This window comes from Pan troglodytes, chromosome 1 (genome assembly GCF_028858775.2).
Source record: "Pan troglodytes isolate AG18354 chromosome 1, NHGRI_mPanTro3-v2.0_pri, whole genome shotgun sequence".
NCBI lineage: Eukaryota > Metazoa > Chordata > Mammalia > Primates > Hominidae > Pan > Pan troglodytes.
Window position 1 is genome coordinate 117,476,564 of NC_072398.2, and position 26,859 is coordinate 117,503,422.

Sequence of the window (26,859 nt, forward strand, 5' to 3'; positions counted from 1 at the left end):
CCTGAATGACTACTGGGAAAATAACAAAATGAAGGCAGAAATAAAGATGTTCTTTGAAACCAATGAGAACAAAGACACAACATACCAGAATCTCTGGGACACATTTAAAGCAATGTGTAGAGGGAAAATTATAGCACTAAATGCCCACAACAGAAAGCAGAAAAGATCTAAAATTGACACCCTAACATCACAATTAAAATAACTAGAGAAGCAAAGCAAACAAATTCAAAAGCTAGCAGAAGACAAGAAGTAACTAAGATCAGAGCAGAACTAAAGGAGATAGAGACACAAAAAACCCTTCAAAAAATCAATGAATCCAGGGCTGGTTTTTTGAAAAGATCAACAAGAAAACCCTGTTTGGCTAGTTCACTTGGCTCATCTGATGGCAAGTTCCTATCTTGAGAGGACTATGAAATTAAAACCAATACAAGTGCCACAAATAACATACAACATTGTAAATCAGCACAATTTGTAGCTGGGTGAATGGAAGAAATAGTTCTATTCATCACTTCCTCATTTTCCCTAAATCTACAATCTCCAGATGTCACTACTGAATTAACAGCCAACAATTCCACAATATTACCTGGGAGACACTGGCCCTTTTTCTTCCTCTTCCTCATCATCACTTTCATTTTCTGTAAATAAATTCAGAGAAGCAGGTCACATTAAGCAATTCATACTTCACATATGAACAAATCACTGTCCAGTCATAGCACAAGGACATAACTATTCTCAGTGCAAGAATAAGGATTCTGACAGGAATATTCTAGGGTGTCCTAGATTAACTTTGGTGAGAATTAGATGACCCTGCTTTCCAGACCCACAGGCCAAAATCTCCCTCCACGTGTAGACCATAATGCCATATTCCCTGCCTGAGTCAAAGTTAAACAAAAATTTTTCCCCAAAAAAATCTCCAAAAATTGGTCAAACAATTTTCTAAGAGTGTTGCTGCAATACGGACTTATATCACCAGGTAACATGGACATTAAATGTTTACAGGCATCTATACATGAAACACAACTGATAGATACATTTGAACAACTCTTGCTTTAAAAAGAATCTGTGATTTGGGAGGCCAAGACAGGTGAATCATTTGAGGTCATGAGTTCAGGACTACCCTGGCCAATATGGGGAAACCCTGTCTCTACTAAAAATACAAAAATTAGCCAGATGTGATGTTGTGCACCTGTGGTCCCAGCAACTCAGGAGGCTGAGGCAGGAGAATCACTTGAATCTGGGAGGCAGAGGTTGCACCAAGCCAAGATGGTGCCACTGAACTCCAGCCTGGGTGACAGAGCAAGACTCCATCGCAAAAAAAAAAAAAAAAAAAAAAAAAAAAAAAAAACCACGATGCTACAAAGAAACATTGGATCAGCCATTGCATTGACAGGGTGGAAAACCAGGGTCCAGCCTTGCTTTATGGAAATATATCAGCAAAGTAAAGAAGAAGTTTCCGTCCTGATTTCAGGGTGACTGTGCAGCTAAGCAAGCTGACTTAAAGGAGATCCAGATGAAAGCTGAGAGCAGTGAAGCCTGGGGAACAATATTTCCAAATACAAAGGCAAGGCTGCCAGCTTCCTTAAACAGGCATAGAAACTCCATGGACATTGTTCAGGGACAGATGACTTAATCACAGATGACAAGAGATACTGAATTGAAGCTAGGAGGCCTGACAGATACTGCCTGTGCACCTCCTGCACTCAGGTGACTATGAGATTGTCACACTTGCCTGGGGTTGAGTAACTTGATACTGGGGACCGGCAGACAAAGACATGATATTAGCTGAGAAGGACAAAAAAACTCCCTGATATCTGTTTAGAAACCCATCATAGTTTTTTATTCAAATGAATTTGTGCTTATAGAGCCTGTCTTCAGAGTTTATCTTCCTCAGCCTAGAGAGAGGTATGAGACACAAGGAAAACAGAGGCTACCTGGAATAATGTGTACATCATCCTCCCATTCAACATGAGAGGATGAGCCAATGAGAGTTGAGTCGACTTTGTCTTCCTCAAATGTGATTTTGGTTTTCCTATGTGGCTGGTTGGAGTCATAAGGGCCATGGCTATTTGAACAAGTGATGGCACATTCCTCCAGTGAGTCCTCAGGGACTTCCTTTTCTTCAGCCTTCTGCATATCCCTGATGAGCCAGGTGGGACAGAGATGACAGAAGATTAAACACAGAGGGATTGGACCTCAGGGAGTCCTAGCTGGTTTTGACAGGTGGCATTAAGAGAGTGGTCCCAGAAAGCAAAATGGAGTTTCCCATTAAGAGGGAACATGCAATCCTGTTCTCTCTGCAACAGAGCATGGCTGCCATGGGAAACAGAGAGGAAGAGAGCAGCTGGTGTTCATTGCACTGGACAGATAGGAGCTGAGGAGGATGAAGACTCAGCTATCCCTGTACGGTGCAGACATGACCCTCGGCACACATAGAGAAACATGACAGCTGCCGCACCCTGTGTCTAAGCTGGGTTATATTTCACATACTGTGGCCAAGCGAATGCGGGTTTTTGGCCCATCATAGATGCCAGAGAGGGTGTGCCTCCTAGATATTCCTCATATGTTACCATCCATTAATTGTTCCTGAGTATTCAGTGTCACCTGGGGGCAGACGATTTCTGTACTTTCTCAGCCACCTCAACTTGAACATCTTCATCGTCATCGTTGTCATTTTCTGTAAATACAGAAGTGTTCATTTAGATATTTCCCACTTCACAGTCTGCAAGCATAGTCAGCCCAATGTGCAACAGAGACATGAACATCTAGGCATGGGTCACCGTTCAACTGAAAACTCTCATGTTTTATCTTTAACAGAATGCCCTGGCATGGTTTCCTGATCCATCAGGCAATGCATTTCTGATGTGGAGGGCCACCATCAAGATGTGGTCAAATATTGAAAAGACCTTTTGCTTCCCATATCACTGGAGGCTTGTGCAGCCTCTCTCTGGACTTTGGCAGCTGTCTCCCCCATCCTGCCACAGATCTGATTCCCAGGCACAGGATTGGTGTCCTGTCAGAGTTCGCATTTCAAACCTCATTCTTTCTCTTAGGAGAGGACAAACTTGTCCCACAGTCCTCTATGCATCAGAAGATTTCAAGCCTCCAAGTGGCTTCTGCTGTGTTATTCAGGGACATTCTATCCATGGGGAGTGATCCAGTCTGAAGCACTTCCTACCACAAAACGCCCCCACATCAAGTGCCTTCTCCAACATCACACGGCGAGGGGCTTCATCTCATTTTGGAAAGCAGTTGTAAGTGTTCCCACATTTGAATGCTTCAGACCCTTGCAAGAGACAATTTGTCTGCCACGGAGAGAGAGAAACTCAGGAAGGACAAGTCATTCACTCTCTGACAGTTACTAAGAACATTGCCGAAAAGACAGCCTGGGAACCTTCATTCTTAGTCCAGAGCTCTTTTCACTCTAACAAGCCTGCTGCCATCGCAGCCTCCTTCCTGTCCTTTAAAACTAGATAGATGCTGCCTCTTGCTCCAAAGACCACCTTCCATCAAGGAAGGAGGGACACTTGCAATACTGTGACCTCCAAACCCATGGGTTTCCCATCTCTGTTCTTACCCAGGAAGTCCTGGTCATGTCATGGCCACATAGGTGTAGCAGAAAAAAACCCCACTGATACAACTGTCATTGTGAAAGTATGGAGGTCTGGAGCCTCTCATAAGCCTGGGGTTTTGGGTCATCAGGGCCTATGGCCACCTTACCTGGGCTGAGCTTTTGGACAAGTTGCTGTGCCAGTCTACACCCCTCAGCCAGCTGTTCTTGGAGGTCCTGCCCCTGGGACTTGTCCGGCTCATCCGGAGTGAGGAGGGCCCGGAGATGCTCATTCAATGAGCGGGCGGCATCTCTCCCTTCCCGTAACTTCTCCTTTAACTGGGTCAGCTCTCGTTCCTGAGAGTGAACCAGGACTTTATATTGCCTAAGGCGAGACGGTAGAGAAAATTTAAGAGTAGAAAGGGTTGAGTGATCCGTTCAAATATTGCAACAGAGACTTCTGAGACAATGTCCTCAAGGAGACCTTCAAGCAGAAGGTCAGCACATGTTGAAAGGAATGTCTGTGGCCAAGAGAAAGAATAGAAAATGGTTTACAGGCTTCCTCTGTATCAGAGAGGGCTCCTGCAAGATCCTCGATGATGTTCCATTCATCTTTCCCTTCTGTAAACAAAAGTAGGTGTCTTCCTAATTCCGTTTCAAAAAGACATCCTTTCAGTTCCTCACTCTGGCCATGGACATTTCCATGTGAAAATACACATAGTGCATCTGGCGGCCACTAGATACAAAGCCATGTACAGAAATGAGGCCAGATGCAGATGGGGCGAATTGAAAAGACGAAAGAAGAAAAGAATGACAGGGTCGAGAAGGCAACATTGATTGAGTGAAAGAATGAGAAGCCGCAGTCAGTCAGGAGGTGATTCTCACTAAGGGTAAGTGGGGTGGTGACGGCACACCATTTTGAGTATACTGAATGCTGCTGTGTGGTTCACACTCCTCTGGTTAATTTTGTGTTATGTAAATTTCACATCAACAATTACTTGTTTGAAAAAGAGAAAACAAGGCTCTGAGAAACAACTGCAACCCATACATTTTTATTATACTTCTTCTCTGCTTGATAAATACTTGTGTGTTGCGAGCCTGCCATGGCAATTCCTGCCCTTCCCCTGGCCCAGCTTCGTTCTTACTTCTCCCCACCGAGCTGTTGTACTTCAGAGATTTACACACCTGCCCCCCTGCCTGCCCCCATGGGGTCCCCTCACCTGAGCTCCTCAGCTTGCTTGAGCTGCTCCGCAAGCTTCTCCTCCTTGAACTGTCGTCGCTCATTCCTCAGCATAGATTTTATGAGGTCTTCGCACTCTTCATATTCTGAGAAAAGACAGACACGCCTGCCTCAGTGGAAGGCTGGACATGCTGCTGTGGTCATTGCCTACAGGGCAGGAGCCAGGTCCATCCCAAGGACAAAACTCTCCCCAGTACCAGGGTCTAGACAGGGATTTCCACATCTTTACTCTTCAGTCTCCTGACTTTCTGGCATCTGATCCTCCAAAATTTAGAGATGAAGAAAGAGAACCTCAAGGGCACATCAAGGAAGCTGACAAGATGATTCAACCACAACGAAGTGGAGTCAGAATTCACAGTCCCTGAGGTCTGACTCTGAATGCGGGGCCACTTTCCCAAGCCTTGCAGCCTCTCCTCTAAAACACTGCACTGGGGCATGAGTAGTGATTTCTTGTACAGTCGGGAAGGCCCCTAGGACTATGGGACTGATGGTTTCCCTTCTACTGGGAATTTCAAGGACAAGTATGCGAAAGATTTTTAAAATCTTTGATTTTTAAATCATATCTTCAGTTATGATTTTAAGAATCATATCTGAAGCATAAAGAGTGACACATAACACCATAAGGCCATGAAGGAAATATGCCCAAATGCTAATAAAATTTGTGTTAACTTAGAAACAGCAGAATGAAGAACTAATAGATAGTGTTTACTCTGTGCCAATAAATGTTCTAGGAGATTGACAAGAAATAGCTCATGTAATTCACTGCAGCGATTTACAGAGGTAGGTATTATTGTAGTACCCTCTGAACAGGTGAGGTAACTGAGGGACAGACAAGACAAGCAACTTGGATGGAGCCCAGGAGACAGGCCCACGGTCCCTGCTCTGTACACTGCACTGCTATCTCCACGCATTCTCGGGTGCGATCTTTCTTCCTCTTTAGCAACAAGACTCTGTGCCCCAGGAAGCAGGACTTCACTCTCACCAAGCTACTCTCTGCTTTTTATTCTTATTTTTATTTATCATTATTATTCTTCTTATTCTTATTATTTTTACCAGTCTTGCCCTGTCGCCCAGGCTGGAGTGCAATGGCAAAATCTTGGCTCACTGCAACCTCAGCCTCCTGGGTTCAAAGGATTCTCCTGCCTCAGCCTCCTGAGCAGGGGTGATTACAGTCACCTGCCACCACGCCCATCTACTTTTTGTATTTTTAGTGGAGATGGGGTTTCTCCATGTTGCCCAGGCTGGTCTCAAACTCCTGACCTCATGATCTGCCCGCCTCAGCCTCCCAAAGTGCTGGGATTACAGGAGTGAGCCACCATGCACGGCCCCTACTCCCTGCTCTTGATGCTGTCACTTATAGACAGCACAGGTTCTATTAGGAGTAGACTCCTCTTGAAGCCCCTCAGAGCAGGTACTGGCTACTATCACCAAGTTTCCCTCAGAGTCACTAGAACAGAGCTTTGCCTGTTGGGCCTCAACAGAAACTTGAACTGAATAAAAGTTCACTAGTCTCAGACATTTAGAACAACAGACTAGATGTTATTTGTCTGCAGGATCTTATATGGTACAGAGAGGATTCTTGAAAACACGATTGAGCCTCTTGGAGAAAACAGGTCATTCTGTGCCTGTGTCAGAAATCAATAAATGGCAGTTTAACTCTAGTCCCACCCCTACCTGATTGCAAACATGGAAAGTTGCTAAATACTTTGGTACCTCTGTCTTCCAACTTTGACAAAATGTTAAAATACCCATTTCTGTTTTCCTAGAAGTATGGGGAGGATGACATTATTTTTGATGGAGAGAGCACTTAGTTTCTCAGAGAGAAGACAGGACGTCGTTCATCACTTTCGTGATGGTGAGCCTATAGATCTTACTGTATTTCTTCTGTCCGTTGGCCAGGAAGCCGGCCAGTTGAGTTACAAAACATTTCTCTTGGAGGCTTCTGAACTGCTGTTTCTTCTCTGCCAGCTGGGGGCGCAATTTCTCATTGATTTCTAGAATGTTCATCTCTGCCTTCTCGCTGGACAAAGGGCCGGCTGATACCACCATGCTGACGTTTGTGGCAGAAGAGGTGAGGCCAGGGACTGGGGAGAAGAAAGGCAAGCACATGATGGGTTAAAAACCGGTGAAATCAAATAGGCTTAATCAGGACTGAGGGATGTCACTGGCAGCCTTGTCTACTTATTTGAAGATGTTGTTTCCCTGGTTTCACTCTTGTCATCTCCAGTCTTGATCTCCTTTAAGTCAACTTGTCTTAGCTATGCAGTCACCTTGAAACCAAGACATAAACACTTCTACACTTTTCTTGCTTATACGTTTCTATAAAGCAAGGCTTGGCCCTGAGATTTTTACCCCATGAGTGGCCAATGTTTCTGTGTAGCACAAAAGATTTCATTTTGCTTTTTTAATTTTTTTCTTTTTTTCTTTTTTTGTTTTTGGTTTGAGACGGAGTCTCACTCTGTCGCGCAGGCTGCAGTGCAGAGGCACAATCTCAGCTCACTGCCACCTCTGCCTCCCGGGTTCAAGCGATTCTCATCCCTCAGCCTGCCAAGCATCTGGGATTACAAGCGCCAAGTAACATGCCAGCTAATTTTTGTATTTTTAGTAGAGATGGGGTTTCGCCATCTTGGACAGGCTGGTTTCGAACTCGTGACCTCAGGTGTTCCGCCTACCTCAGCCTCCCAAAGTGCTGGGATTAAGATGTGAGCCAGCGCCCCTGGTCAGAGACTTACTTTTTTTTTTTTTTTTTGAGATGGAGTCTCGCTCTGTCTCCCAGGCTGGAGTGCAGTGGCACAGTCTCGGCTCACTGCAAGCTCCGGTTCCTGGGTTCATGCCATTCTCCTGCCTCAGCCTCCCGAGTAGCTGGGACTACAGGCGCCCACCACCGTGCCCAGCTAATTTTTTTTTTTTTTTTTTTTTTTTGTATTTTTAGTAAAGACGGGGTTTCACCGTGTTAGCCAGGATGGTCTCGATCTCCTGACCTCGTGATCCACCCGCCCCGGCCTCCCAAAGTGCTGGGATTACATGTGTGAGCCACCGCGCCAGGCCGAGACTTCTTATTAATAGCTAAGACGAGCCAATGAAAAGGAGAGAGAGTCTAGCCTGAGAGGAGTGAACGAGGGTGGGAGGATCGTCTCAGCCGATCCTCCCACCTAAGTCTCCTGAGCAGTTGGGACTATAGGCATGCAGCACCATGCCTGCCTAATTTTTTGTATTCTTTGTAAAGATGGGTTTCACCATATTGTCCAGGCTGGTCTTCAACTCCTGAACTCAAGTCATCCTCCCACTTGGGCCTTCCAAAGTGCTGTGATTATATGTGTGAGTCACAGCACCTAGCTCCATCCTAGTTTCTGACTAAAACAATAACAATATGTGTATATACAGCCTGTCCTCAGAATTGATCTTCCATAGCCTAGACAGAGGTATGAGACACAAGGAAAATAGAGGCTACCTGGGAGAATGTTTAGAGCATCCTGACATTCACCATGAGAGGATTCTGTGTCTACAACCAGAGTTGAGTTGACTTCGTCTTCCTCAAATGTGATTTTGATGTTCTTGTGAGGCTGGTTGGAGTCACAAGGGCCGTGGCTATTTGAACAAGTGATGGCACATTCCTCCAGTGAGTCCTCAGGGACTTTGCTCTCTTCAGCCTTCTGCACCTCCCTGATGAGCCAGGTGGGACAGAGATGACAGAAGATTAAACACAGAGGGATTGGACCCCAGGGAGTCCTAGCTGGTTTTGACAGGCGGCATTAAGAGAGTGGTCCCAGAAAGCAAAATGGAGGTTCCCTTAAAGAGGGAACAGGCAATCCTCTTCTCTCTGCAACAGAGCATGGCTGCCATGGGAGCCAGAGAGGAAGAGAGCAGCTGGTGTTCAGGGCACTGGACAGATAGGAGCTGAGGAGGATGAAGACTCAGCTATCCCTGTATGGTACAGACATGACACTTGGCACACATAGAGAAACACGACAGCTGCCGCACCCTGTGTCTAAGCTGGGTTCAATTTCACATACTGTGGCCAAGGGGATGCGGGCTTTTGGCCCACCATAGATGCCAGAGAGGGTGTGCCTCCTAGACATTTTCATGTGTTACCACCCATTACTTGCTCCTGAGTATTCAGTGTTACCTGGGGGGAGATGATTTCTGCACTTTCTCAGCCTCCTCAACTTGAACATCTTCGTCATTTTCTATAAATACAAAATGTTCGTTCAGATATTTCCCACTTCACATTCCGCAAGCACAGTCAGCCCAACGTGCACAGAGACATGAACATCTACGTATGGTTCAGCATTGTACTGAAAACTCTCATGTTTTATCTTTCACAAAATGCCCTGGCATGGTTTCCTGATCCATCGGGCAATGCATTTCTGATGTGGAGGGCCACCATCAAGATGTGGCCAAATACTGAAAAGACCTTTTGCTTCCCATATCACTGGAGGCTTGTGCAGCCTCTCTCTGGACTTTGGCAGCTGTCTCCCCCATCCTGCCACAGATCTGATTCCCAGGCACAGGATTGGTGTCCTGTCAGAGTTCGCATTTCAAACCTCATTCTTTCTCTTAGGAGAGGACAAACTTGTCCCACAGTCCTCTATGCATCAGAAGATTTCAAGCCTCCAAGTGGCTTCTGCTGTGTTATTCAGGGACATTCTATCCATGGGGAGTGATCCAGTCTGAAGCACTTCCTACCACAAAACGCCCCCACATCAAGTGCCTTCTCCAACATCACACGGCGAGGGGCTTCATCTCATTTTGGAAAGCAGTTGTAAGTGTTCCCACATTTGAATGCTTCAGACCCTTGTAAGAGACAATTTGTCTGCCACGGAGAGAGAGAAACTCAGGAAGGACAAGTCATTCACTCTCTGACAGTTACTAAGAACATTGCCGAAAAGACAGCCTGGGAACCTTCATTCTTAGTCCAGAGCTCTTTTCACTCTAACAAGCCTGCTGCCATCGCAGCCTCCTTCCTGTCCTTTAAAACTAGATAGATGCTGCCTCTTGCTCCAAAGACCACCTTCCATCAAGGAAGGAGGGACACTTGCAATACTGTGACCTCCAAACCCATGGGTTTCCCATCTCTGTTCTTACCCAGGAAGTCCTGGTCATGTCATGGCCACATAGGTGTAGCAGAAAAAAACCCCACTGATACAACTGTCATTGTGAAAGTATGGAGGTCTGGAGCCTCTCATAAGCCTGGGGTTTTGGGTCATCAGGGCCTATGGCCACCTTACCTGGGCTGAGCTTTTGGACAAGTTGCTGTGCCAGTCTACACCCCTCAGCCAGCTGTTCTTGGAGGTCCTGCCCCTGGGACTTGTCCGGCTCATCCGGAGTGAGGAGGGCCCGGAGATGCTCATTCAATGAGCGGGCGGCATCTCTCCCTTCCCGTAACTTCTCCTTTAACTGGGTCAGCTCTCGTTCCTGAGAGTGAACCAGGACTTTATATTGCCTAAGGCGAGACGGTAGAGAAAATTTAAGAGTAGAAAGGGTTGAGTGATCCGTTCAAATATTGCAACAGAGACTTCTGAGACAATGTCCTCAAGGAGACCTTCAAGCAGAAGGTCAGCACATGTTGAAAGGAATGTCTGTGGCCAAGAGAAAGAATAGAAAATGGTTTACAGGCTTCCTCTGTATCAGAGAGGGCTCCTGCAAGATCCTCGATGATGTTCCATTCATCTTTCCCTTCTGTAAACAAAAGTAGGTGTCTTCCTAATTCCGTTTCAAAAAGACATCCTTTCAGTTCCTCACTCTGGCCATGGACATTTCCATGTGAAAATACACATAGTGCATCTGGCGGCCACTAGATACAAAGCCATGTACAGAAATGAGGCCAGATGCAGATGGGGCGAATTGAAAAGACGAAAGAAGAAAAGAATGACAGGGTCGAGAAGGCAACATTGATTGAGTGAAAGAATGAGAAGCCGCAGTCAGTCAGGAGGTGATTCTCACTAAGGGTAAGTGGGGTGGTGACGGCACACCATTTTGAGTATACTGAATGCTGCTGTGTGGTTCACACTCCTCTGGTTAATTTTGTGTTATGTAAATTTCACATCAACAATTACTTGTTTGAAAAAGAGAAAACAAGGCTCTGAGAAACAACTGCAACCCATACATTTTTATTATACTTCTTCTCTGCTTGATAAATACTTGTGTGTTGCGAGCCTGCCATGGCAATTCCTGCCCTTCCCCTGGCCCAGCTTCGTTCTTACTTCTCCCCACCGAGCTGTTGTACTTCAGAGATTTACACACCTGCCCCCCTGCCTGCCCCCATGGGGTCCCCTCACCTGAGCTCCTCAGCTTGCTTGAGCTGCTCCGCAAGCTTCTCCTCCTTGAACTGTCGTCGCTCATTCCTCAGCATAGATTTTATGAGGTCTTCGCACTCTTCATATTCTGAGAAAAGACAGACACGCCTGCCTCAGTGGAAGGCTGGACATGCTGCTGTGGTCATTGCCTACAGGGCAGGAGCCAGGTCCATCCCAAGGACAAAACTCTCCCCAGTACCAGGGTCTAGACAGGGATTTCCACATCTTTACTCTTCAGTCTCCTGACTTTCTGGCATCTGATCCTCCAAAATTTAGAGATGAAGAAAGAGAACCTCAAGGGCACATCAAGGAAGCTGACAAGATGATTCAACCACAACGAAGTGGAGTCAGAATTCACAGTCCCTGAGGTCTGACTCTGAATGCGGGGCCACTTTCCCAAGCCTTGCAGCCTCTCCTCTAAAACACTGCACTGGGGCATGAGTAGTGATTTCTTGTACAGTCGGGAAGGCCCCTAGGACTATGGGACTGATGGTTTCCCTTCTACTGGGAATTTCAAGGACAAGTATGCGAAAGATTTTTAAAATCTTTGATTTTTAAATCATATCTTCAGTTATGATTTTAAGAATCATATCTGAAGCATAAAGAGTGACACATAACACCATAAGGCCATGAAGGAAATATGCCCAAATGCTAATAAAATTTGTGTTAACTTAGAAACAGCAGAATGAAGAACTAATAGATAGTGTTTACTCTGTGCCAATAAATGTTCTAGGAGATTGACAAGAAATAGCTCATGTAATTCACTGCAGCGATTTACAGAGGTAGGTATTATTGTAGTACCCTCTGAACAGGTGAGGTAACTGAGGGACAGACAAGACAAGCAACTTGGATGGAGCCCAGGAGACAGGCCCACGGTCCCTGCTCTGTACACTGCACTGCTATCTCCACGCATTCTCGGGTGCGATCTTTCTTCCTCTTTAGCAACAAGACTCTGTGCCCCAGGAAGCAGGACTTCACTCTCACCAAGCTACTCTCTGCTTTTTATTCTTATTTTTATTTATCATTATTATTCTTCTTATTCTTATTATTTTTACCAGTCTTGCCCTGTCGCCCAGGCTGGAGTGCAATGGCAAAATCTTGGCTCACTGCAACCTCAGCCTCCTGGGTTCAAAGGATTCTCCTGCCTCAGCCTCCTGAGCAGGGGTGATTACAGTCACCTGCCACCACGCCCATCTACTTTTTGTATTTTTAGTGGAGATGGGGTTTCTCCATGTTGCCCAGGCTGGTCTCAAACTCCTGACCTCATGATCTGCCCGCCTCAGCCTCCCAAAGTGCTGGGATTACAGGAGTGAGCCACCATGCACGGCCCCTACTCCCTGCTCTTGATGCTGTCACTTATAGACAGCACAGGTTCTATTAGGAGTAGACTCCTCTTGAAGCCCCTCAGAGCAGGTACTGGCTACTATCACCAAGTTTCCCTCAGAGTCACTAGAACAGAGCTTTGCCTGTTGGGCCTCAACAGAAACTTGAACTGAATAAAAGTTCACTAGTCTCAGACATTTAGAACAACAGACTAGATGTTATTTGTCTGCAGGATCTTATATGGTACAGAGAGGATTCTTGAAAACACGATTGAGCCTCTTGGAGAAAACAGGTCATTCTGTGCCTGTGTCAGAAATCAATAAATGGCAGTTTAACTCTAGTCCCACCCCTACCTGATTGCAAACATGGAAAGTTGCTAAATACTTTGGTACCTCTGTCTTCCAACTTTGACAAAATGTTAAAATACCCATTTCTGTTTTCCTAGAAGTATGGGGAGGATGACATTATTTTTGATGGAGAGAGCACTTAGTTTCTCAGAGAGAAGACAGGACGTCGTTCATCACTTTCGTGATGGTGAGCCTATAGATCTTACTGTATTTCTTCTGTCCGTTGGCCAGGAAGCCGGCCAGTTGAGTTACAAAACATTTCTCTTGGAGGCTTCTGAACTGCTGTTTCTTCTCTGCCAGCTGGGGGCGCAATTTCTCATTGATTTCTAGAATGTTCATCTCTGCCTTCTCGCTGGACAAAGGGCCGGCTGATACCACCATGCTGACGTTTGTGGCAGAAGAGGTGGGGCCAGGGACTGGGGAGAAGAAAGGCAAGCACATGATGGGTTAAAAACCGGTGAAATCAAATAGGCTTAATCAGGACTGAGGGATGTCACTGGCAGCCTTGTCTACTTATTTGAAGATGTTGTTTCCCTGGTTTCACTCTTGTCATCTCCAGTCTTGATCTCCTTTAAGTCAACTTGTCTTAGCTATGCAGTCACCTTGAAACCAAGACATAAACACTTCTACACTTTTCTTGCTTATACGTTTCTATAAAGCAAGGCTTGGCCCTGAGATTTTTACCCCATGAGTGGCCAATGTTTCTGTGTAGCACAAAAGATTTCATTTTGCTTTTTTAATTTTTTTCTTTTTTTCTTTTTTTGTTTTTGGTTTGAGACGGAGTCTCACTCTGTCGCGCAGGCTGCAGTGCAGAGGCACAATCTCAGCTCACTGCCACCTCTGCCTCCCGGGTTCAAGCGATTCTCATCCCTCAGCCTGCCAAGCATCTGGGATTACAAGCGCCAAGTAACATGCCAGCTAATTTTTGTATTTTTAGTAGAGATGGGGTTTCGCCATCTTGGACAGGCTGGTTTCGAACTCGTGACCTCAGGTGTTCCGCCTACCTCAGCCTCCCAAAGTGCTGGGATTAAGATGTGAGCCAGCGCCCCTGGTCAGAGACTTACTTTTTTTTTTTTTTTTTGAGATGGAGTCTCGCTCTGTCTCCCAGGCTGGAGTGCAGTGGCACAGTCTCGGCTCACTGCAAGCTCCGGTTCCTGGGTTCATGCCATTCTCCTGCCTCAGCCTCCCGAGTAGCTGGGACTACAGGCGCCCACCACCGTGCCCAGCTAATTTTTTTTTTTTTTTTTTTTTTTTGTATTTTTAGTAAAGACGGGGTTTCACCGTGTTAGCCAGGATGGTCTCGATCTCCTGACCTCGTGATCCACCCGCCCCGGCCTCCCAAAGTGCTGGGATTACATGTGTGAGCCACCGCGCCAGGCCGAGACTTCTTATTAATAGCTAAGACGAGCCAATGAAAAGGAGAGAGAGTCTAGCCTGAGAGGAGTGAACGAGGGTGGGAGGATCGTCTCAGCCGATCCTCCCACCTAAGTCTCCTGAGCAGTTGGGACTATAGGCATGCAGCACCATGCCTGCCTAATTTTTTGTATTCTTTGTAAAGATGGGTTTCACCATATTGTCCAGGCTGGTCTTCAACTCCTGAACTCAAGTCATCCTCCCACTTGGGCCTTCCAAAGTGCTGTGATTATATGTGTGAGTCACAGCACCTAGCTCCATCCTAGTTTCTGACTAAAACAATAACAATATGTGTATATACAGCCTGTCCTCAGAATTGATCTTCCATAGCCTAGACAGAGGTATGAGACACAAGGAAAATAGAGGCTACCTGGGAGAATGTTTAGAGCATCCTGACATTCACCATGAGAGGATTCTGTGTCTACAACCAGAGTTGAGTTGACTTCGTCTTCCTCAAATGTGATTTTGATGTTCTTGTGAGGCTGGTTGGAGTCACAAGGGCCGTGGCTATTTGAACAAGTGATGGCACATTCCTCCAGTGAGTCCTCAGGGACTTTGCTCTCTTCAGCCTTCTGCACCTCCCTGATGAGCCAGGTGGGACAGAGATGACAGAAGATTAAACACAGAGGGATTGGACCCCAGGGAGTCCTAGCTGGTTTTGACAGGCGGCATTAAGAGAGTGGTCCCAGAAAGCAAAATGGAGGTTCCCTTAAAGAGGGAACAGGCAATCCTCTTCTCTCTGCAACAGAGCATGGCTGCCATGGGAGCCAGAGAGGAAGAGAGCAGCTGGTGTTCAGGGCACTGGACAGATAGGAGCTGAGGAGGATGAAGACTCAGCTATCCCTGTATGGTACAGACATGACACTTGGCACACATAGAGAAACACGACAGCTGCCGCACCCTGTGTCTAAGCTGGGTTCAATTTCACATACTGTGGCCAAGGGGATGCGGGCTTTTGGCCCACCATAGATGCCAGAGAGGGTGTGCCTCCTAGACATTTTCATGTGTTACCACCCATTACTTGCTCCTGAGTATTCAGTGTTACCTGGGGGGAGATGATTTCTGCACTTTCTCAGCCTCCTCAACTTGAACATCTTCGTCATTTTCTATAAATACAAAATGTTCGTTCAGATATTTCCCACTTCACATTCCGCAAGCACAGTCAGCCCAACGTGCACAGAGACATGAACATCTACGTATGGTTCAGCATTGTACTGAAAACTCTCATGTTTTATCTTTCACAAAATGCCCTGGCATGGTTTCCTGATCCATCGGGCAATGCATTTCTGATGTGGAGGGCCACCATCAAGATGTGGCCAAATACTGAAAAGACCTTTTGCTTCCCATATCACTGGAGGCTTGTGCAGCCTCTCTCTGGACTTTGGCAGCTGTCTCCCCCATCCTGCCACAGATCTGATTCCCAGGCACAGGATTGGTGTCCTGTCAGAGTTCGCATTTCAAACCTCATTCTTTCTCTTAGGAGAGGACAAACTTGTCCCACAGTCCTCTATGCATCAGAAGATTTCAAGCCTCCAAGTGGCTTCTGCTGTGTTATTCAGGGACATTCTATCCATGGGGAGTGATCCAGTCTGAAGCACTTCCTACCACAAAACGCCCCCACATCAAGTGCCTTCTCCAACATCACACGGCGAGGGGCTTCATCTCATTTTGGAAAGCAGTTGTAAGTGTTCCCACATTTGAATGCTTCAGACCCTTGTAAGAGACAATTTGTCTGCCACGGAGAGAGAGAAACTCAGGAAGGACAAGTCATTCACTCTCTGACAGTTACTAAGAACATTGCCGAAAAGACAGCCTGGGAACCTTCATTCTTAGTCCAGAGCTCTTTTCACTCTAACAAGCCTGCTGCCATCGCAGCCTCCTTCCTGTCCTTTAAAACTAGATAGATGCTGCCTCTTGCTCCAAAGACCACCTTCCATCAAGGAAGGAGGGACACTTGCAATACTGTGACCTCCAAACCCATGGGTTTCCCATCTCTGTTCTTACCCAGGAAGTCCTGGTCATGTCATGGCCACATAGGTGTAGCAGAAAAAAACCCCACTGATACAACTGTCATTGTGAAAGTATGGAGGTCTGGAGCCTCTCATAAGCCTGGGGTTTTGGGTCATCAGGGCCTATGGCCACCTTACCTGGGCTGAGCTTTTGGACAAGTTGCTGTGCCAGTCTACACCCCTCAGCCAGCTGTTCTTGGAGGTCCTGCCCCTGGGACTTGTCCGGCTCATCCGGAGTGAGGAGGGCCCGGAGATGCTCATTCAATGAGCGGGCGGCATCTCTCCCTTCCCGTAACTTCTCCTTTAACTGGGTCAGCTCTCGTTCCTGAGAGTGAACCAGGACTTTATATTGCCTAAGGCGAGACGGTAGAGAAAATTTAAGAGTAGAAAGGGTTGAGTGATCCGTTCAAATATTGCAACAGAGACTTCTGAGACAATGTCCTCAAGGAGACCTTCAAGCAGAAGGTCAGCACATGTTGAAAGGAATGTCTGTGGCCAAGAGAAAGAATAGAAAATGGTTTACAGGCTTCCTCTGTATCAGAGAGGGCTCCTGCAAGATCCTCGATGATGTTCCATTCATCTTTCCCTTCTGTAAACAAAAGTAGGTGTCTTCCTAATTCCGTTTCAAAAAGACATCCTTTCAGTTCCTCACTCTGGCCATGGACATTTCCATGTGAAAATACACATAGTGCATCTGGCGGCCACTAGATACAAAGCCATGTACAGAAATGAGGCCAGATGCAGATGGGGCGAATTGAAAAGACGAAAGAAGAAAAGAATGACAGGGTCGAGAAGGCAACATTGATTGAGTGAAAGAATGAGAAGCCGCAGTCAGTCAGGAGGTGATTCTCACTAAGGGTAAGTGGGGTGGTGACGGCACACCATTTTGAGTATACTGAATGCTGCTGTGTGGTTCACACTCCTCTGGTTAATTTTGTGTTATGTAAATTTCACATCAACAATTACTTGTTTGAAAAAGAGAAAACAAGGCTCTGAGAAACAACTGCAACCCATACATTTTTATTATACTTCTTCTCTGCTTGATAAATACTTGTGTGTTGCGAGCCTGCCATGGCAATTCCTGCCCTTCCCCTGGCCCAGCTTCGTTCTTACTTCTCCCCACCGAGCTGTTGTACTTCAGAGATTTACACACCTGCCCCCCTGCCTGCCCCCATGGGGTCCCCTCACCTGAGCTCCTCAGCTTGCTTGAGCTGCTCCGCAAGCTTCTCCTCCTTGAACTGTCGTCGCTCATTCCTCAGCATAGATTTTATGAGGTCTTCGCACTCTTCATATTCTGAGAAAAGACAGACACGCCTGCCTCAGTGGAAGGCTGGACATGCTGCTGTGGTCATTGCCTACAGGGCAGGAGCCAGGTCCATCCCAAGGACAAAACTCTCCCCAGTACCAGGGTCTAGACAGGGATTTCCACATCTTTACTCTTCAGTCTCCTGACTTTCTGGCATCTGATCCTCCAAAATTTAGAGATGAAGAAAGAGAACCTCAAGGGCACATCAAGGAAGCTGACAAGATGATTCAACCACAACGAAGTGGAGTCAGAATTCACAGTCCCTGAGGTCTGACTCTGAATGCGGGGCCACTTTCCCAAGCCTTGCAGCCTCTCCTCTAAAACACTGCACTGGGGCATGAGTAGTGATTTCTTGTACAGTCGGGAAGGCCCCTAGGACTATGGGACTGATGGTTTCCCTTCTACTGGGAATTTCAAGGACAAGTATGCGAAAGATTTTTAAAATCTTTGATTTTTAAATCATATCTTCAGTTATGATTTTAAGAATCATATCTGAAGCATAAAGAGTGACACATAACACCATAAGGCCATGAAGGAAATATGCCCAAATGCTAATAAAATTTGTGTTAACTTAGAAACAGCAGAATGAAGAACTAATAGATAGTGTTTACTCTGTGCCAATAAATGTTCTAGGAGATTGACAAGAAATAGCTCATGTAATTCACTGCAGCGATTTACAGAGGTAGGTATTATTGTAGTACCCTCTGAACAGGTGAGGTAACTGAGGGACAGACAAGACAAGCAACTTGGATGGAGCCCAGGAGACAGGCCCACGGTCCCTGCTCTGTACACTGCACTGCTATCTCCACGCATTCTCGGGTGCGATCTTTCTTCCTCTTTAGCAACAAGACTCTGTGCCCCAGGAAGCAGGACTTCACTCTCACCAAGCTACTCTCTGCTTTTTATTCTTATTTTTATTTATCATTATTATTCTTCTTATTCTTATTATTTTTACCAGTCTTGCCCTGTCGCCCAGGCTGGAGTGCAATGGCAAAATCTTGGCTCACTGCAACCTCAGCCTCCTGGGTTCAAAGGATTCTCCTGCCTCAGCCTCCTGAGCAGGGGTGATTACAGTCACCTGCCACCACGCCCATCTACTTTTTGTATTTTTAGTGGAGATGGGGTTTCTCCATGTTGCCCAGGCTGGTCTCAAACTCCTGACCTCATGATCTGCCCGCCTCAGCCTCCCAAAGTGCTGGGATTACAGGAGTGAGCCACCATGCACGGCCCCTACTCCCTGCTCTTGATGCTGTCACTTATAGACAGCACAGGTTCTATTAGGAGTAGACTCCTCTTGAAGCCCCTCAGAGCAGGTACTGGCTACTATCACCAAGTTTCCCTCAGAGTCACTAGAACAGAGCTTTGCCTGTTGGGCCTCAACAGAAACTTGAACTGAATAAAAGTTCACTAGTCTCAGACATTTAGAACAACAGACTAGATGTTATTTGTCTGCAGGATCTTATATGGTACAGAGAGGATTCTTGAAAACACGATTGAGCCTCTTGGAGAAAACAGGTCATTCTGTGCCTGTGTCAGAAATCAATAAATGGCAGTTTAACTCTAGTCCCACCCCTACCTGATTGCAAACATGGAAAGTTGCTAAATACTTTGGTACCTCTGTCTTCCAACTTTGACAAAATGTTAAAATACCCATTTCTGTTTTCCTAGAAGTATGGGGAGGATGACATTATTTTTGATGGAGAGAGCACTTAGTTTCTCAGAGAGAAGACAGGACGTCGTTCATCACTTTCGTGATGGTGAGCCTATAGATCTTACTGTATTTCTTCTGTCCGTTGGCCAGGAAGCCGGCCAGTTGAGTTACAAAACATTTCTCTTGGAGGCTTCTGAACTGCTGTTTCTTCTCTGCCAGCTGGGGGCGCAATTTCTCATTGATTTCTAGAATGTTCATCTCTGCCTTCTCGCTGGACAAAGGGCCGGCTGATACCACCATGCTGACGTTTGTGGCAGAAGAGGTGAGGCCAGGGACTGGGGAGAAGAAAGGCAAGCACATGATGGGTTAAAAACCGGTGAAATCAAATAGGCTTAATCAGGACTGAGGGATGTCACTGGCAGCCTTGTCTACTTATTTGAAGATGTTGTTTCCCTGGTTTCACTCTTGTCATCTCCAGTCTTGATCTCCTTTAAGTCAACTTGTCTTAGCTATGCAGTCACCTTGAAACCAAGACATAAACACTTCTACACTTTTCTTGCTTATACGTTTCTATAAAGCAAGGCTTGGCCCTGAGATTTTTACCCCATGAGTGGCCAATGTTTCTGTGTAGCACAAAAGATTTCATTTTGCTTTTTTAATTTTTTTCTTTTTTTCTTTTTTTGTTTTTGGTTTGAGACGGAGTCTCACTCTGTCGCGCAGGCTGCAGTGCAGAGGCACAATCTCAGCTCACTGCCACCTCTGCCTCCCGGGTTCAAGCGATTCTCATCCCTCAGCCTGCCAAGCATCTGGGATTACAAGCGCCAAGTAACATGCCAGCTAATTTTTGTATTTTTAGTAGAGATGGGGTTTCGCCATCTTGGACAGGCTGGTTTCGAACTCGTGACCTCAGGTGTTCCGCCTACCTCAGCCTCCCAAAGTGCTGGGATTAAGATGTGAGCCAGCGCCCCTGGTCAGAGACTTACTTTTTTTTTTTTTTTTTGAGATGGAGTCTCGCTCTGTCTCCCAGGCTGGAGTGCAGTGGCACAGTCTCGGCTCACTGCAAGCTCCGGTTCCTGGGTTCATGCCATTCTCCTGCCTCAGCCTCCCGAGTAGCTGGGACTACAGGCGCCCACCACCGTGCCCAGCTAATTTTTTTTTTTTTTTTTTTTTTTTGTATTTTTAGTAAAGACGGGGTTTCACCGTGTTAGCCAGGATGGTCTCGATCTCCTGACCTCGTGATCCACCCGCCCCGGCCTCCCAAAGTGCTGGGATTACATGTGTGAGCCACCGCGCCAGGCCGAGACTTCTTATTAATAGCTAAGACGAGCCAATGAAAAGGAGAGAGAGTCTAGCCTGAGAGGAGTGAACGAGGGTGGGAGGATCGTCTCAGCCGATCCTCCCACCTAAGTCTCCTGAGCAGTTGGGACTATAGGCATGCAGCACCATGCCTGCCTAATTTTTTGTATTCTTTGTAAAGATGGGTTTCACCATATTGTCCAGGCTGGTCTTCAACTCCTGAACTCAAGTCATCCTCCCACTTGGGCCTTCCAAAGTGCTGTGATTATATGTGTGAGTCACAGCACCTAGCTCCATCCTAGTTTCTGACTAAAACAATAACAATATGTGTATATACAGCCTGTCCTCAGAATTGATCTTCCATAGCCTAGACAGAGGTATGAGACACAAGGAAAATAGAGGCTACCTGGGAGAATGTTTAGAGCATCCTGACATTCACCATGAGAGGATTCTGTGTCTACAACCAGAGTTGAGTTGACTTCGTCTTCCTCAAATGTGATTTTGATGTTCTTGTGAGGCTGGTTGGAGTCACAAGGGCCGTGGCTATTTGAACAAGTGATGGCACATTCCTCCAGTGAGTCCTCAGGGACTTTGCTCTCTTCAGCCTTCTGCACCTCCCTGATGAGCCAGGTGGGACAGAGATGACAGAAGATTAAACACAGAGGGATTGGACCCCAGGGAGTCCTAGCTGGTTTTGACAGGCGGCATTAAGAGAGTGGTCCCAGAAAGCAAAATGGAGGTTCCCTTAAAGAGGGAACAGGCAATCCTCTTCTCTCTGCAACAGAGCATGGCTGCCATGGGAGCCAGAGAGGAAGAGAGCAGCTGGTGTTCAGGGCACTGGACAGATAGGAGCTGAGGAGGATGAAGACTCAGCTATCCCTGTATGGTACAGACATGACACTTGGCACACATAGAGAAACACGACAGCTGCCGCACCCTGTGTCTAAGCTGGGTTCAATTTCACATACTGTGGCCAAGGGGATGCGGGCTTTTGGCCCACCATAGATGCCAGAGAGGGTGTGCCTCCTAGACATTTTCATGTGTTACCACCCATTACTTGCTCCTGAGTATTCAGTGTTACCTGGGGGGAGATGATTTCTGCACTTTCTCAGCCTCCTCAACTTGAACATCTTCGTCATTTTCTATAAATACAAAATGTTCGTTCAGATATTTCCCACTTCACATTCCGCAAGCACAGTCAGCCCAACGTGCACAGAGACATGAACATCTACGTATGGTTCAGCATTGTACTGAAAACTCTCATGTTTTATCTTTCACAAAATGCCCTGGCATGGTTTCCTGATCCATCGGGCAATGCATTTCTGATGTGGAGGGCCACCATCAAGATGTGGCCAAATACTGAAAAGACCTTTTGCTTCCCATATCACTGGAGGCTTGTGCAGCCTCTCTCTGGACTTTGGCAGCTGTCTCCCCCATCCTGCCACAGATCTGATTCCCAGGCACAGGATTGGTGTCCTGTCAGAGTTCGCATTTCAAACCTCATTCTTTCTCTTAGGAGAGGACAAACTTGTCCCACAGTCCTCTATGCATCAGAAGATTTCAAGCCTCCAAGTGGCTTCTGCTGTGTTATTCAGGGACATTCTATCCATGGGGAGTGATCCAGTCTGAAGCACTTCCTACCACAAAACGCCCCCACATCAAGTGCCTTCTCCAACATCACACGGCGAGGGGCTTCATCTCATTTTGGAAAGCAGTTGTAAGTGTTCCCACATTTGAATGCTTCAGACCCTTGTAAGAGACAATTTGTCTGCCACGGAGAGAGAGAAACTCAGGAAGGACAAGTCATTCACTCTCTGACAGTTACTAAGAACATTGCCGAAAAGACAGCCTGGGAACCTTCATTCTTAGTCCAGAGCTCTTTTCACTCTAACAAGCCTGCTGCCATCGCAGCCTCCTTCCTGTCCTTTAAAACTAGATAGATGCTGCCTCTTGCTCCAAAGACCACCTTCCATCAAGGAAGGAGGGACACTTGCAATACTGTGACCTCCAAACCCATGGGTTTCCCATCTCTGTTCTTACCCAGGAAGTCCTGGTCATGTCATGGCCACATAGGTGTAGCAGAAAAAAACCCCACTGATACAACTGTCATTGTGAAAGTATGGAGGTCTGGAGCCTCTCATAAGCCTGGGGTTTTGGGTCATCAGGGCCTATGGCCACCTTACCTGGGCTGAGCTTTTGGACAAGTTGCTGTGCCAGTCTACACCCCTCAGCCAGCTGTTCTTGGAGGTCCTGCCCCTGGGACTTGTCCGGCTCATCCGGAGTGAGGAGGGCCCGGAGATGCTCATTCAATGAGCGGGCGGCATCTCTCCCTTCCCGTAACTTCTCCTTTAACTGGGTCAGCTCTCGTTCCTGAGAGTGAACCAGGACTTTATATTGCCTAAGGCGAGACGGTAGAGAAAATTTAAGAGTAGAAAGGGTTGAGTGATCCGTTCAAATATTGCAACAGAGACTTCTGAGACAATGTCCTCAAGGAGACCTTCAAGCAGAAGGTCAGCACATGTTGAAAGGAATGTCTGTGGCCAAGAGAAAGAATAGAAAATGGTTTACAGGCTTCCTCTGTATCAGAGAGGGCTCCTGCAAGATCCTCGATGATGTTCCATTCATCTTTCCCTTCTGTAAACAAAAGTAGGTGTCTTCCTAATTCCGTTTCAAAAAGACATCCTTTCAGTTCCTCACTCTGGCCATGGACATTTCCATGTGAAAATACACATAGTGCATCTGGCGGCCACTAGATACAAAGCCATGTACAGAAATGAGGCCAGATGCAGATGGGGCGAATTGAAAAGACGAAAGAAGAAAAGAATGACAGGGTCGAGAAGGCAACATTGATTGAGTGAAAGAATGAGAAGCCGCAGTCAGTCAGGAGGTGATTCTCACTAAGGGTAAGTGGGGTGGTGACGGCACACCATTTTGAGTATACTGAATGCTGCTGTGTGGTTCACACTCCTCTGGTTAATTTTGTGTTATGTAAATTTCACATCAACAATTACTTGTTTGAAAAAGAGAAAACAAGGCTCTGAGAAACAACTGCAACCCATACATTTTTATTATACTTCTTCTCTGCTTGATAAATACTTGTGTGTTGCGAGCCTGCCATGGCAATTCCTGCCCTTCCCCTGGCCCAGCTTCGTTCTTACTTCTCCCCACCGAGCTGTTGTACTTCAGAGATTTACACACCTGCCCCCCTGCCTGCCCCCATGGGGTCCCCTCACCTGAGCTCCTCAGCTTGCTTGAGCTGCTCCGCAAGCTTCTCCTCCTTGAACTGTCGTCGCTCATTCCTCAGCATAGATTTTATGAGGTCTTCGCACTCTTCATATTCTGAGAAAAGACAGACACGCCTGCCTCAGTGGAAGGCTGGACATGCTGCTGTGGTCATTGCCTACAGGGCAGGAGCCAGGTCCATCCCAAGGACAAAACTCTCCCCAGTACCAGGGTCTAGACAGGGATTTCCACATCTTTACTCTTCAGTCTCCTGACTTTCTGGCATCTGATCCTCCAAAATTTAGAGATGAAGAAAGAGAACCTCAAGGGCACATCAAGGAAGCTGACAAGATGATTCAACCACAACGAAGTGGAGTCAGAATTCACAGTCCCTGAGGTCTGACTCTGAATGCGGGGCCACTTTCCCAAGCCTTGCAGCCTCTCCTCTAAAACACTGCACTGGGGCATGAGTAGTGATTTCTTGTACAGTCGGGAAGGCCCCTAGGACTATGGGACTGATGGTTTCCCTTCTACTGGGAATTTCAAGGACAAGTATGCGAAAGATTTTTAAAATCTTTGATTTTTAAATCATATCTTCAGTTATGATTTTAAGAATCATATCTGAAGCATAAAGAGTGACACATAACACCATAAGGCCATGAAGGAAATATGCCCAAATGCTAATAAAATTTGTGTTAACTTAGAAACAGCAGAATGAAGAACTAATAGATAGTGTTTACTCTGTGCCAATAAATGTTCTAGGAGATTGACAAGAAATAGCTCATGTAATTCACTGCAGCGATTTACAGAGGTAGGTATTATTGTAGTACCCTCTGAACAGGTGAGGTAACTGAGGGACAGACAAGACAAGCAACTTGGATGGAGCCCAGGAGACAGGCCCACGGTCCCTGCTCTGTACACTGCACTGCTATCTCCACGCATTCTCGGGTGCGATCTTTCTTCCTCTTTAGCAACAAGACTCTGTGCCCCAGGAAGCAGGACTTCACTCTCACCAAGCTACTCTCTGCTTTTTATTCTTATTTTTATTTATCATTATTATTCTTCTTATTCTTATTATTTTTACCAGTCTTGCCCTGTCGCCCAGGCTGGAGTGCAATGGCAAAATCTTGGCTCACTGCAACCTCAGCCTCCTGGGTTCAAAGGATTCTCCTGCCTCAGCCTCCTGAGCAGGGGTGATTACAGTCACCTGCCACCACGCCCATCTACTTTTTGTATTTTTAGTGGAGATGGGGTTTCTCCATGTTGCCCAGGCTGGTCTCAAACTCCTGACCTCATGATCTGCCCGCCTCAGCCTCCCAAAGTGCTGGGATTACAGGAGTGAGCCACCATGCACGGCCCCTACTCCCTGCTCTTGATGCTGTCACTTATAGACAGCACAGGTTCTATTAGGAGTAGACTCCTCTTGAAGCCCCTCAGAGCAGGTACTGGCTACTATCACCAAGTTTCCCTCAGAGTCACTAGAACAGAGCTTTGCCTGTTGGGCCTCAACAGAAACTTGAACTGAATAAAAGTTCACTAGTCTCAGACATTTAGAACAACAGACTAGATGTTATTTGTCTGCAGGATCTTATATGGTACAGAGAGGATTCTTGAAAACACGATTGAGCCTCTTGGAGAAAACAGGTCATTCTGTGCCTGTGTCAGAAATCAATAAATGGCAGTTTAACTCTAGTCCCACCCCTACCTGATTGCAAACATGGAAAGTTGCTAAATACTTTGGTACCTCTGTCTTCCAACTTTGACAAAATGTTAAAATACCCATTTCTGTTTTCCTAGAAGTATGGGGAGGATGACATTATTTTTGATGGAGAGAGCACTTAGTTTCTCAGAGAGAAGACAGGACGTCGTTCATCACTTTCGTGATGGTGAGCCTATAGATCTTACTGTATTTCTTCTGTCCGTTGGCCAGGAAGCCGGCCAGTTGAGTTACAAAACATTTCTCTTGGAGGCTTCTGAACTGCTGTTTCTTCTCTGCCAGCTGGGGGCGCAATTTCTCATTGATTTCTAGAATGTTCATCTCTGCCTTCTCGCTGGACAAAGGGCCGGCTGATACCACCATGCTGACGTTTGTGGCAGAAGAGGTGAGGCCAGGGACTGGGGAGAAGAAAGGCAAGCACATGATGGGTTAAAAACCGGTGAAATCAAATAGGCTTAATCAGGACTGAGGGATGTCACTGGCAGCCTTGTCTACTTATTTGAAGATGTTGTTTCCCTGGTTTCACTCTTGTCATCTCCAGTCTTGATCTCCTTTAAGTCAACTTGTCTTAGCTATGCAGTCACCTTGAAACCAAGACATAAACACTTCTACACTTTTCTTGCTTATACGTTTCTATAAAGCAAGGCTTGGCCCTGAGATTTTTACCCCATGAGTGGCCAATGTTTCTGTGTAGCACAAAAGATTTCATTTTGCTTTTTTAATTTTTTTCTTTTTTTCTTTTTTTGTTTTTGGTTTGAGACGGAGTCTCACTCTGTCGCGCAGGCTGCAGTGCAGAGGCACAATCTCAGCTCACTGCCACCTCTGCCTCCCGGGTTCAAGCGATTCTCATCCCTCAGCCTGCCAAGCATCTGGGATTACAAGCGCCAAGTAACATGCCAGCTAATTTTTGTATTTTTAGTAGAGATGGGGTTTCGCCATCTTGGACAGGCTGGTTTCGAACTCGTGACCTCAGGTGTTCCGCCTACCTCAGCCTCCCAAAGTGCTGGGATTAAGATGTGAGCCAGCGCCCCTGGTCAGAGACTTACTTTTTTTTTTTTTTTTTGAGATGGAGTCTCGCTCTGTCTCCCAGGCTGGAGTGCAGTGGCACAGTCTCGGCTCACTGCAAGCTCCGGTTCCTGGGTTCATGCCATTCTCCTGCCTCAGCCTCCCGAGTAGCTGGGACTACAGGCGCCCACCACCGTGCCCAGCTAATTTTTTTTTTTTTTTTTTTTTTTTGTATTTTTAGTAAAGACGGGGTTTCACCGTGTTAGCCAGGATGGTCTCGATCTCCTGACCTCGTGATCCACCCGCCCCGGCCTCCCAAAGTGCTGGGATTACATGTGTGAGCCACCGCGCCAGGCCGAGACTTCTTATTAATAGCTAAGACGAGCCAATGAAAAGGAGAGAGAGTCTAGCCTGAGAGGAGTGAACGAGGGTGGGAGGATCGTCTCAGCCGATCCTCCCACCTAAGTCTCCTGAGCAGTTGGGACTA

General features: G+C 46.5%; 2 protein-coding genes across 4 annotated transcripts in view; one reads left to right on the forward strand and one right to left on the reverse strand.

Moving 5' to 3' along the window:
* The window catches only part of LOC134810593 (uncharacterized), a 277,013-nt gene that overhangs the window by 61,247 nt on the left and 188,907 nt on the right, over positions 1 to 26,859 (forward strand). The gene's annotated exons all lie outside the window — the stretch shown is intronic.
* NBPF7P (NBPF member 7) overlaps positions 1 to 26,859 on the reverse strand; it is a 548,664-nt gene that overhangs the window by 8,568 nt on the left and 513,237 nt on the right. Inside the window, 21 exon segments of the mRNA XM_063815759.1 lie at positions 584 to 635; positions 1,932 to 2,137; positions 2,602 to 2,674; positions 3,718 to 3,932; positions 4,768 to 4,873; positions 6,662 to 6,871; positions 8,239 to 8,450; positions 8,914 to 8,974; positions 10,016 to 10,230; positions 11,066 to 11,171; positions 12,960 to 13,169; positions 14,537 to 14,748; positions 15,212 to 15,272; positions 16,314 to 16,528; positions 17,364 to 17,469; positions 19,258 to 19,467; positions 20,835 to 21,046; positions 21,510 to 21,570; positions 22,612 to 22,826; positions 23,662 to 23,767; positions 25,556 to 25,765. Coding sequence (XP_063671829.1) covers positions 584 to 635; positions 1,932 to 2,137; positions 2,602 to 2,674; positions 3,718 to 3,932; positions 4,768 to 4,873; positions 6,662 to 6,871; positions 8,239 to 8,450; positions 8,914 to 8,974; positions 10,016 to 10,230; positions 11,066 to 11,171; positions 12,960 to 13,169; positions 14,537 to 14,748; positions 15,212 to 15,272; positions 16,314 to 16,528; positions 17,364 to 17,469; positions 19,258 to 19,467; positions 20,835 to 21,046; positions 21,510 to 21,570; positions 22,612 to 22,826; positions 23,662 to 23,767; positions 25,556 to 25,765 — 3,274 coding nt within the window.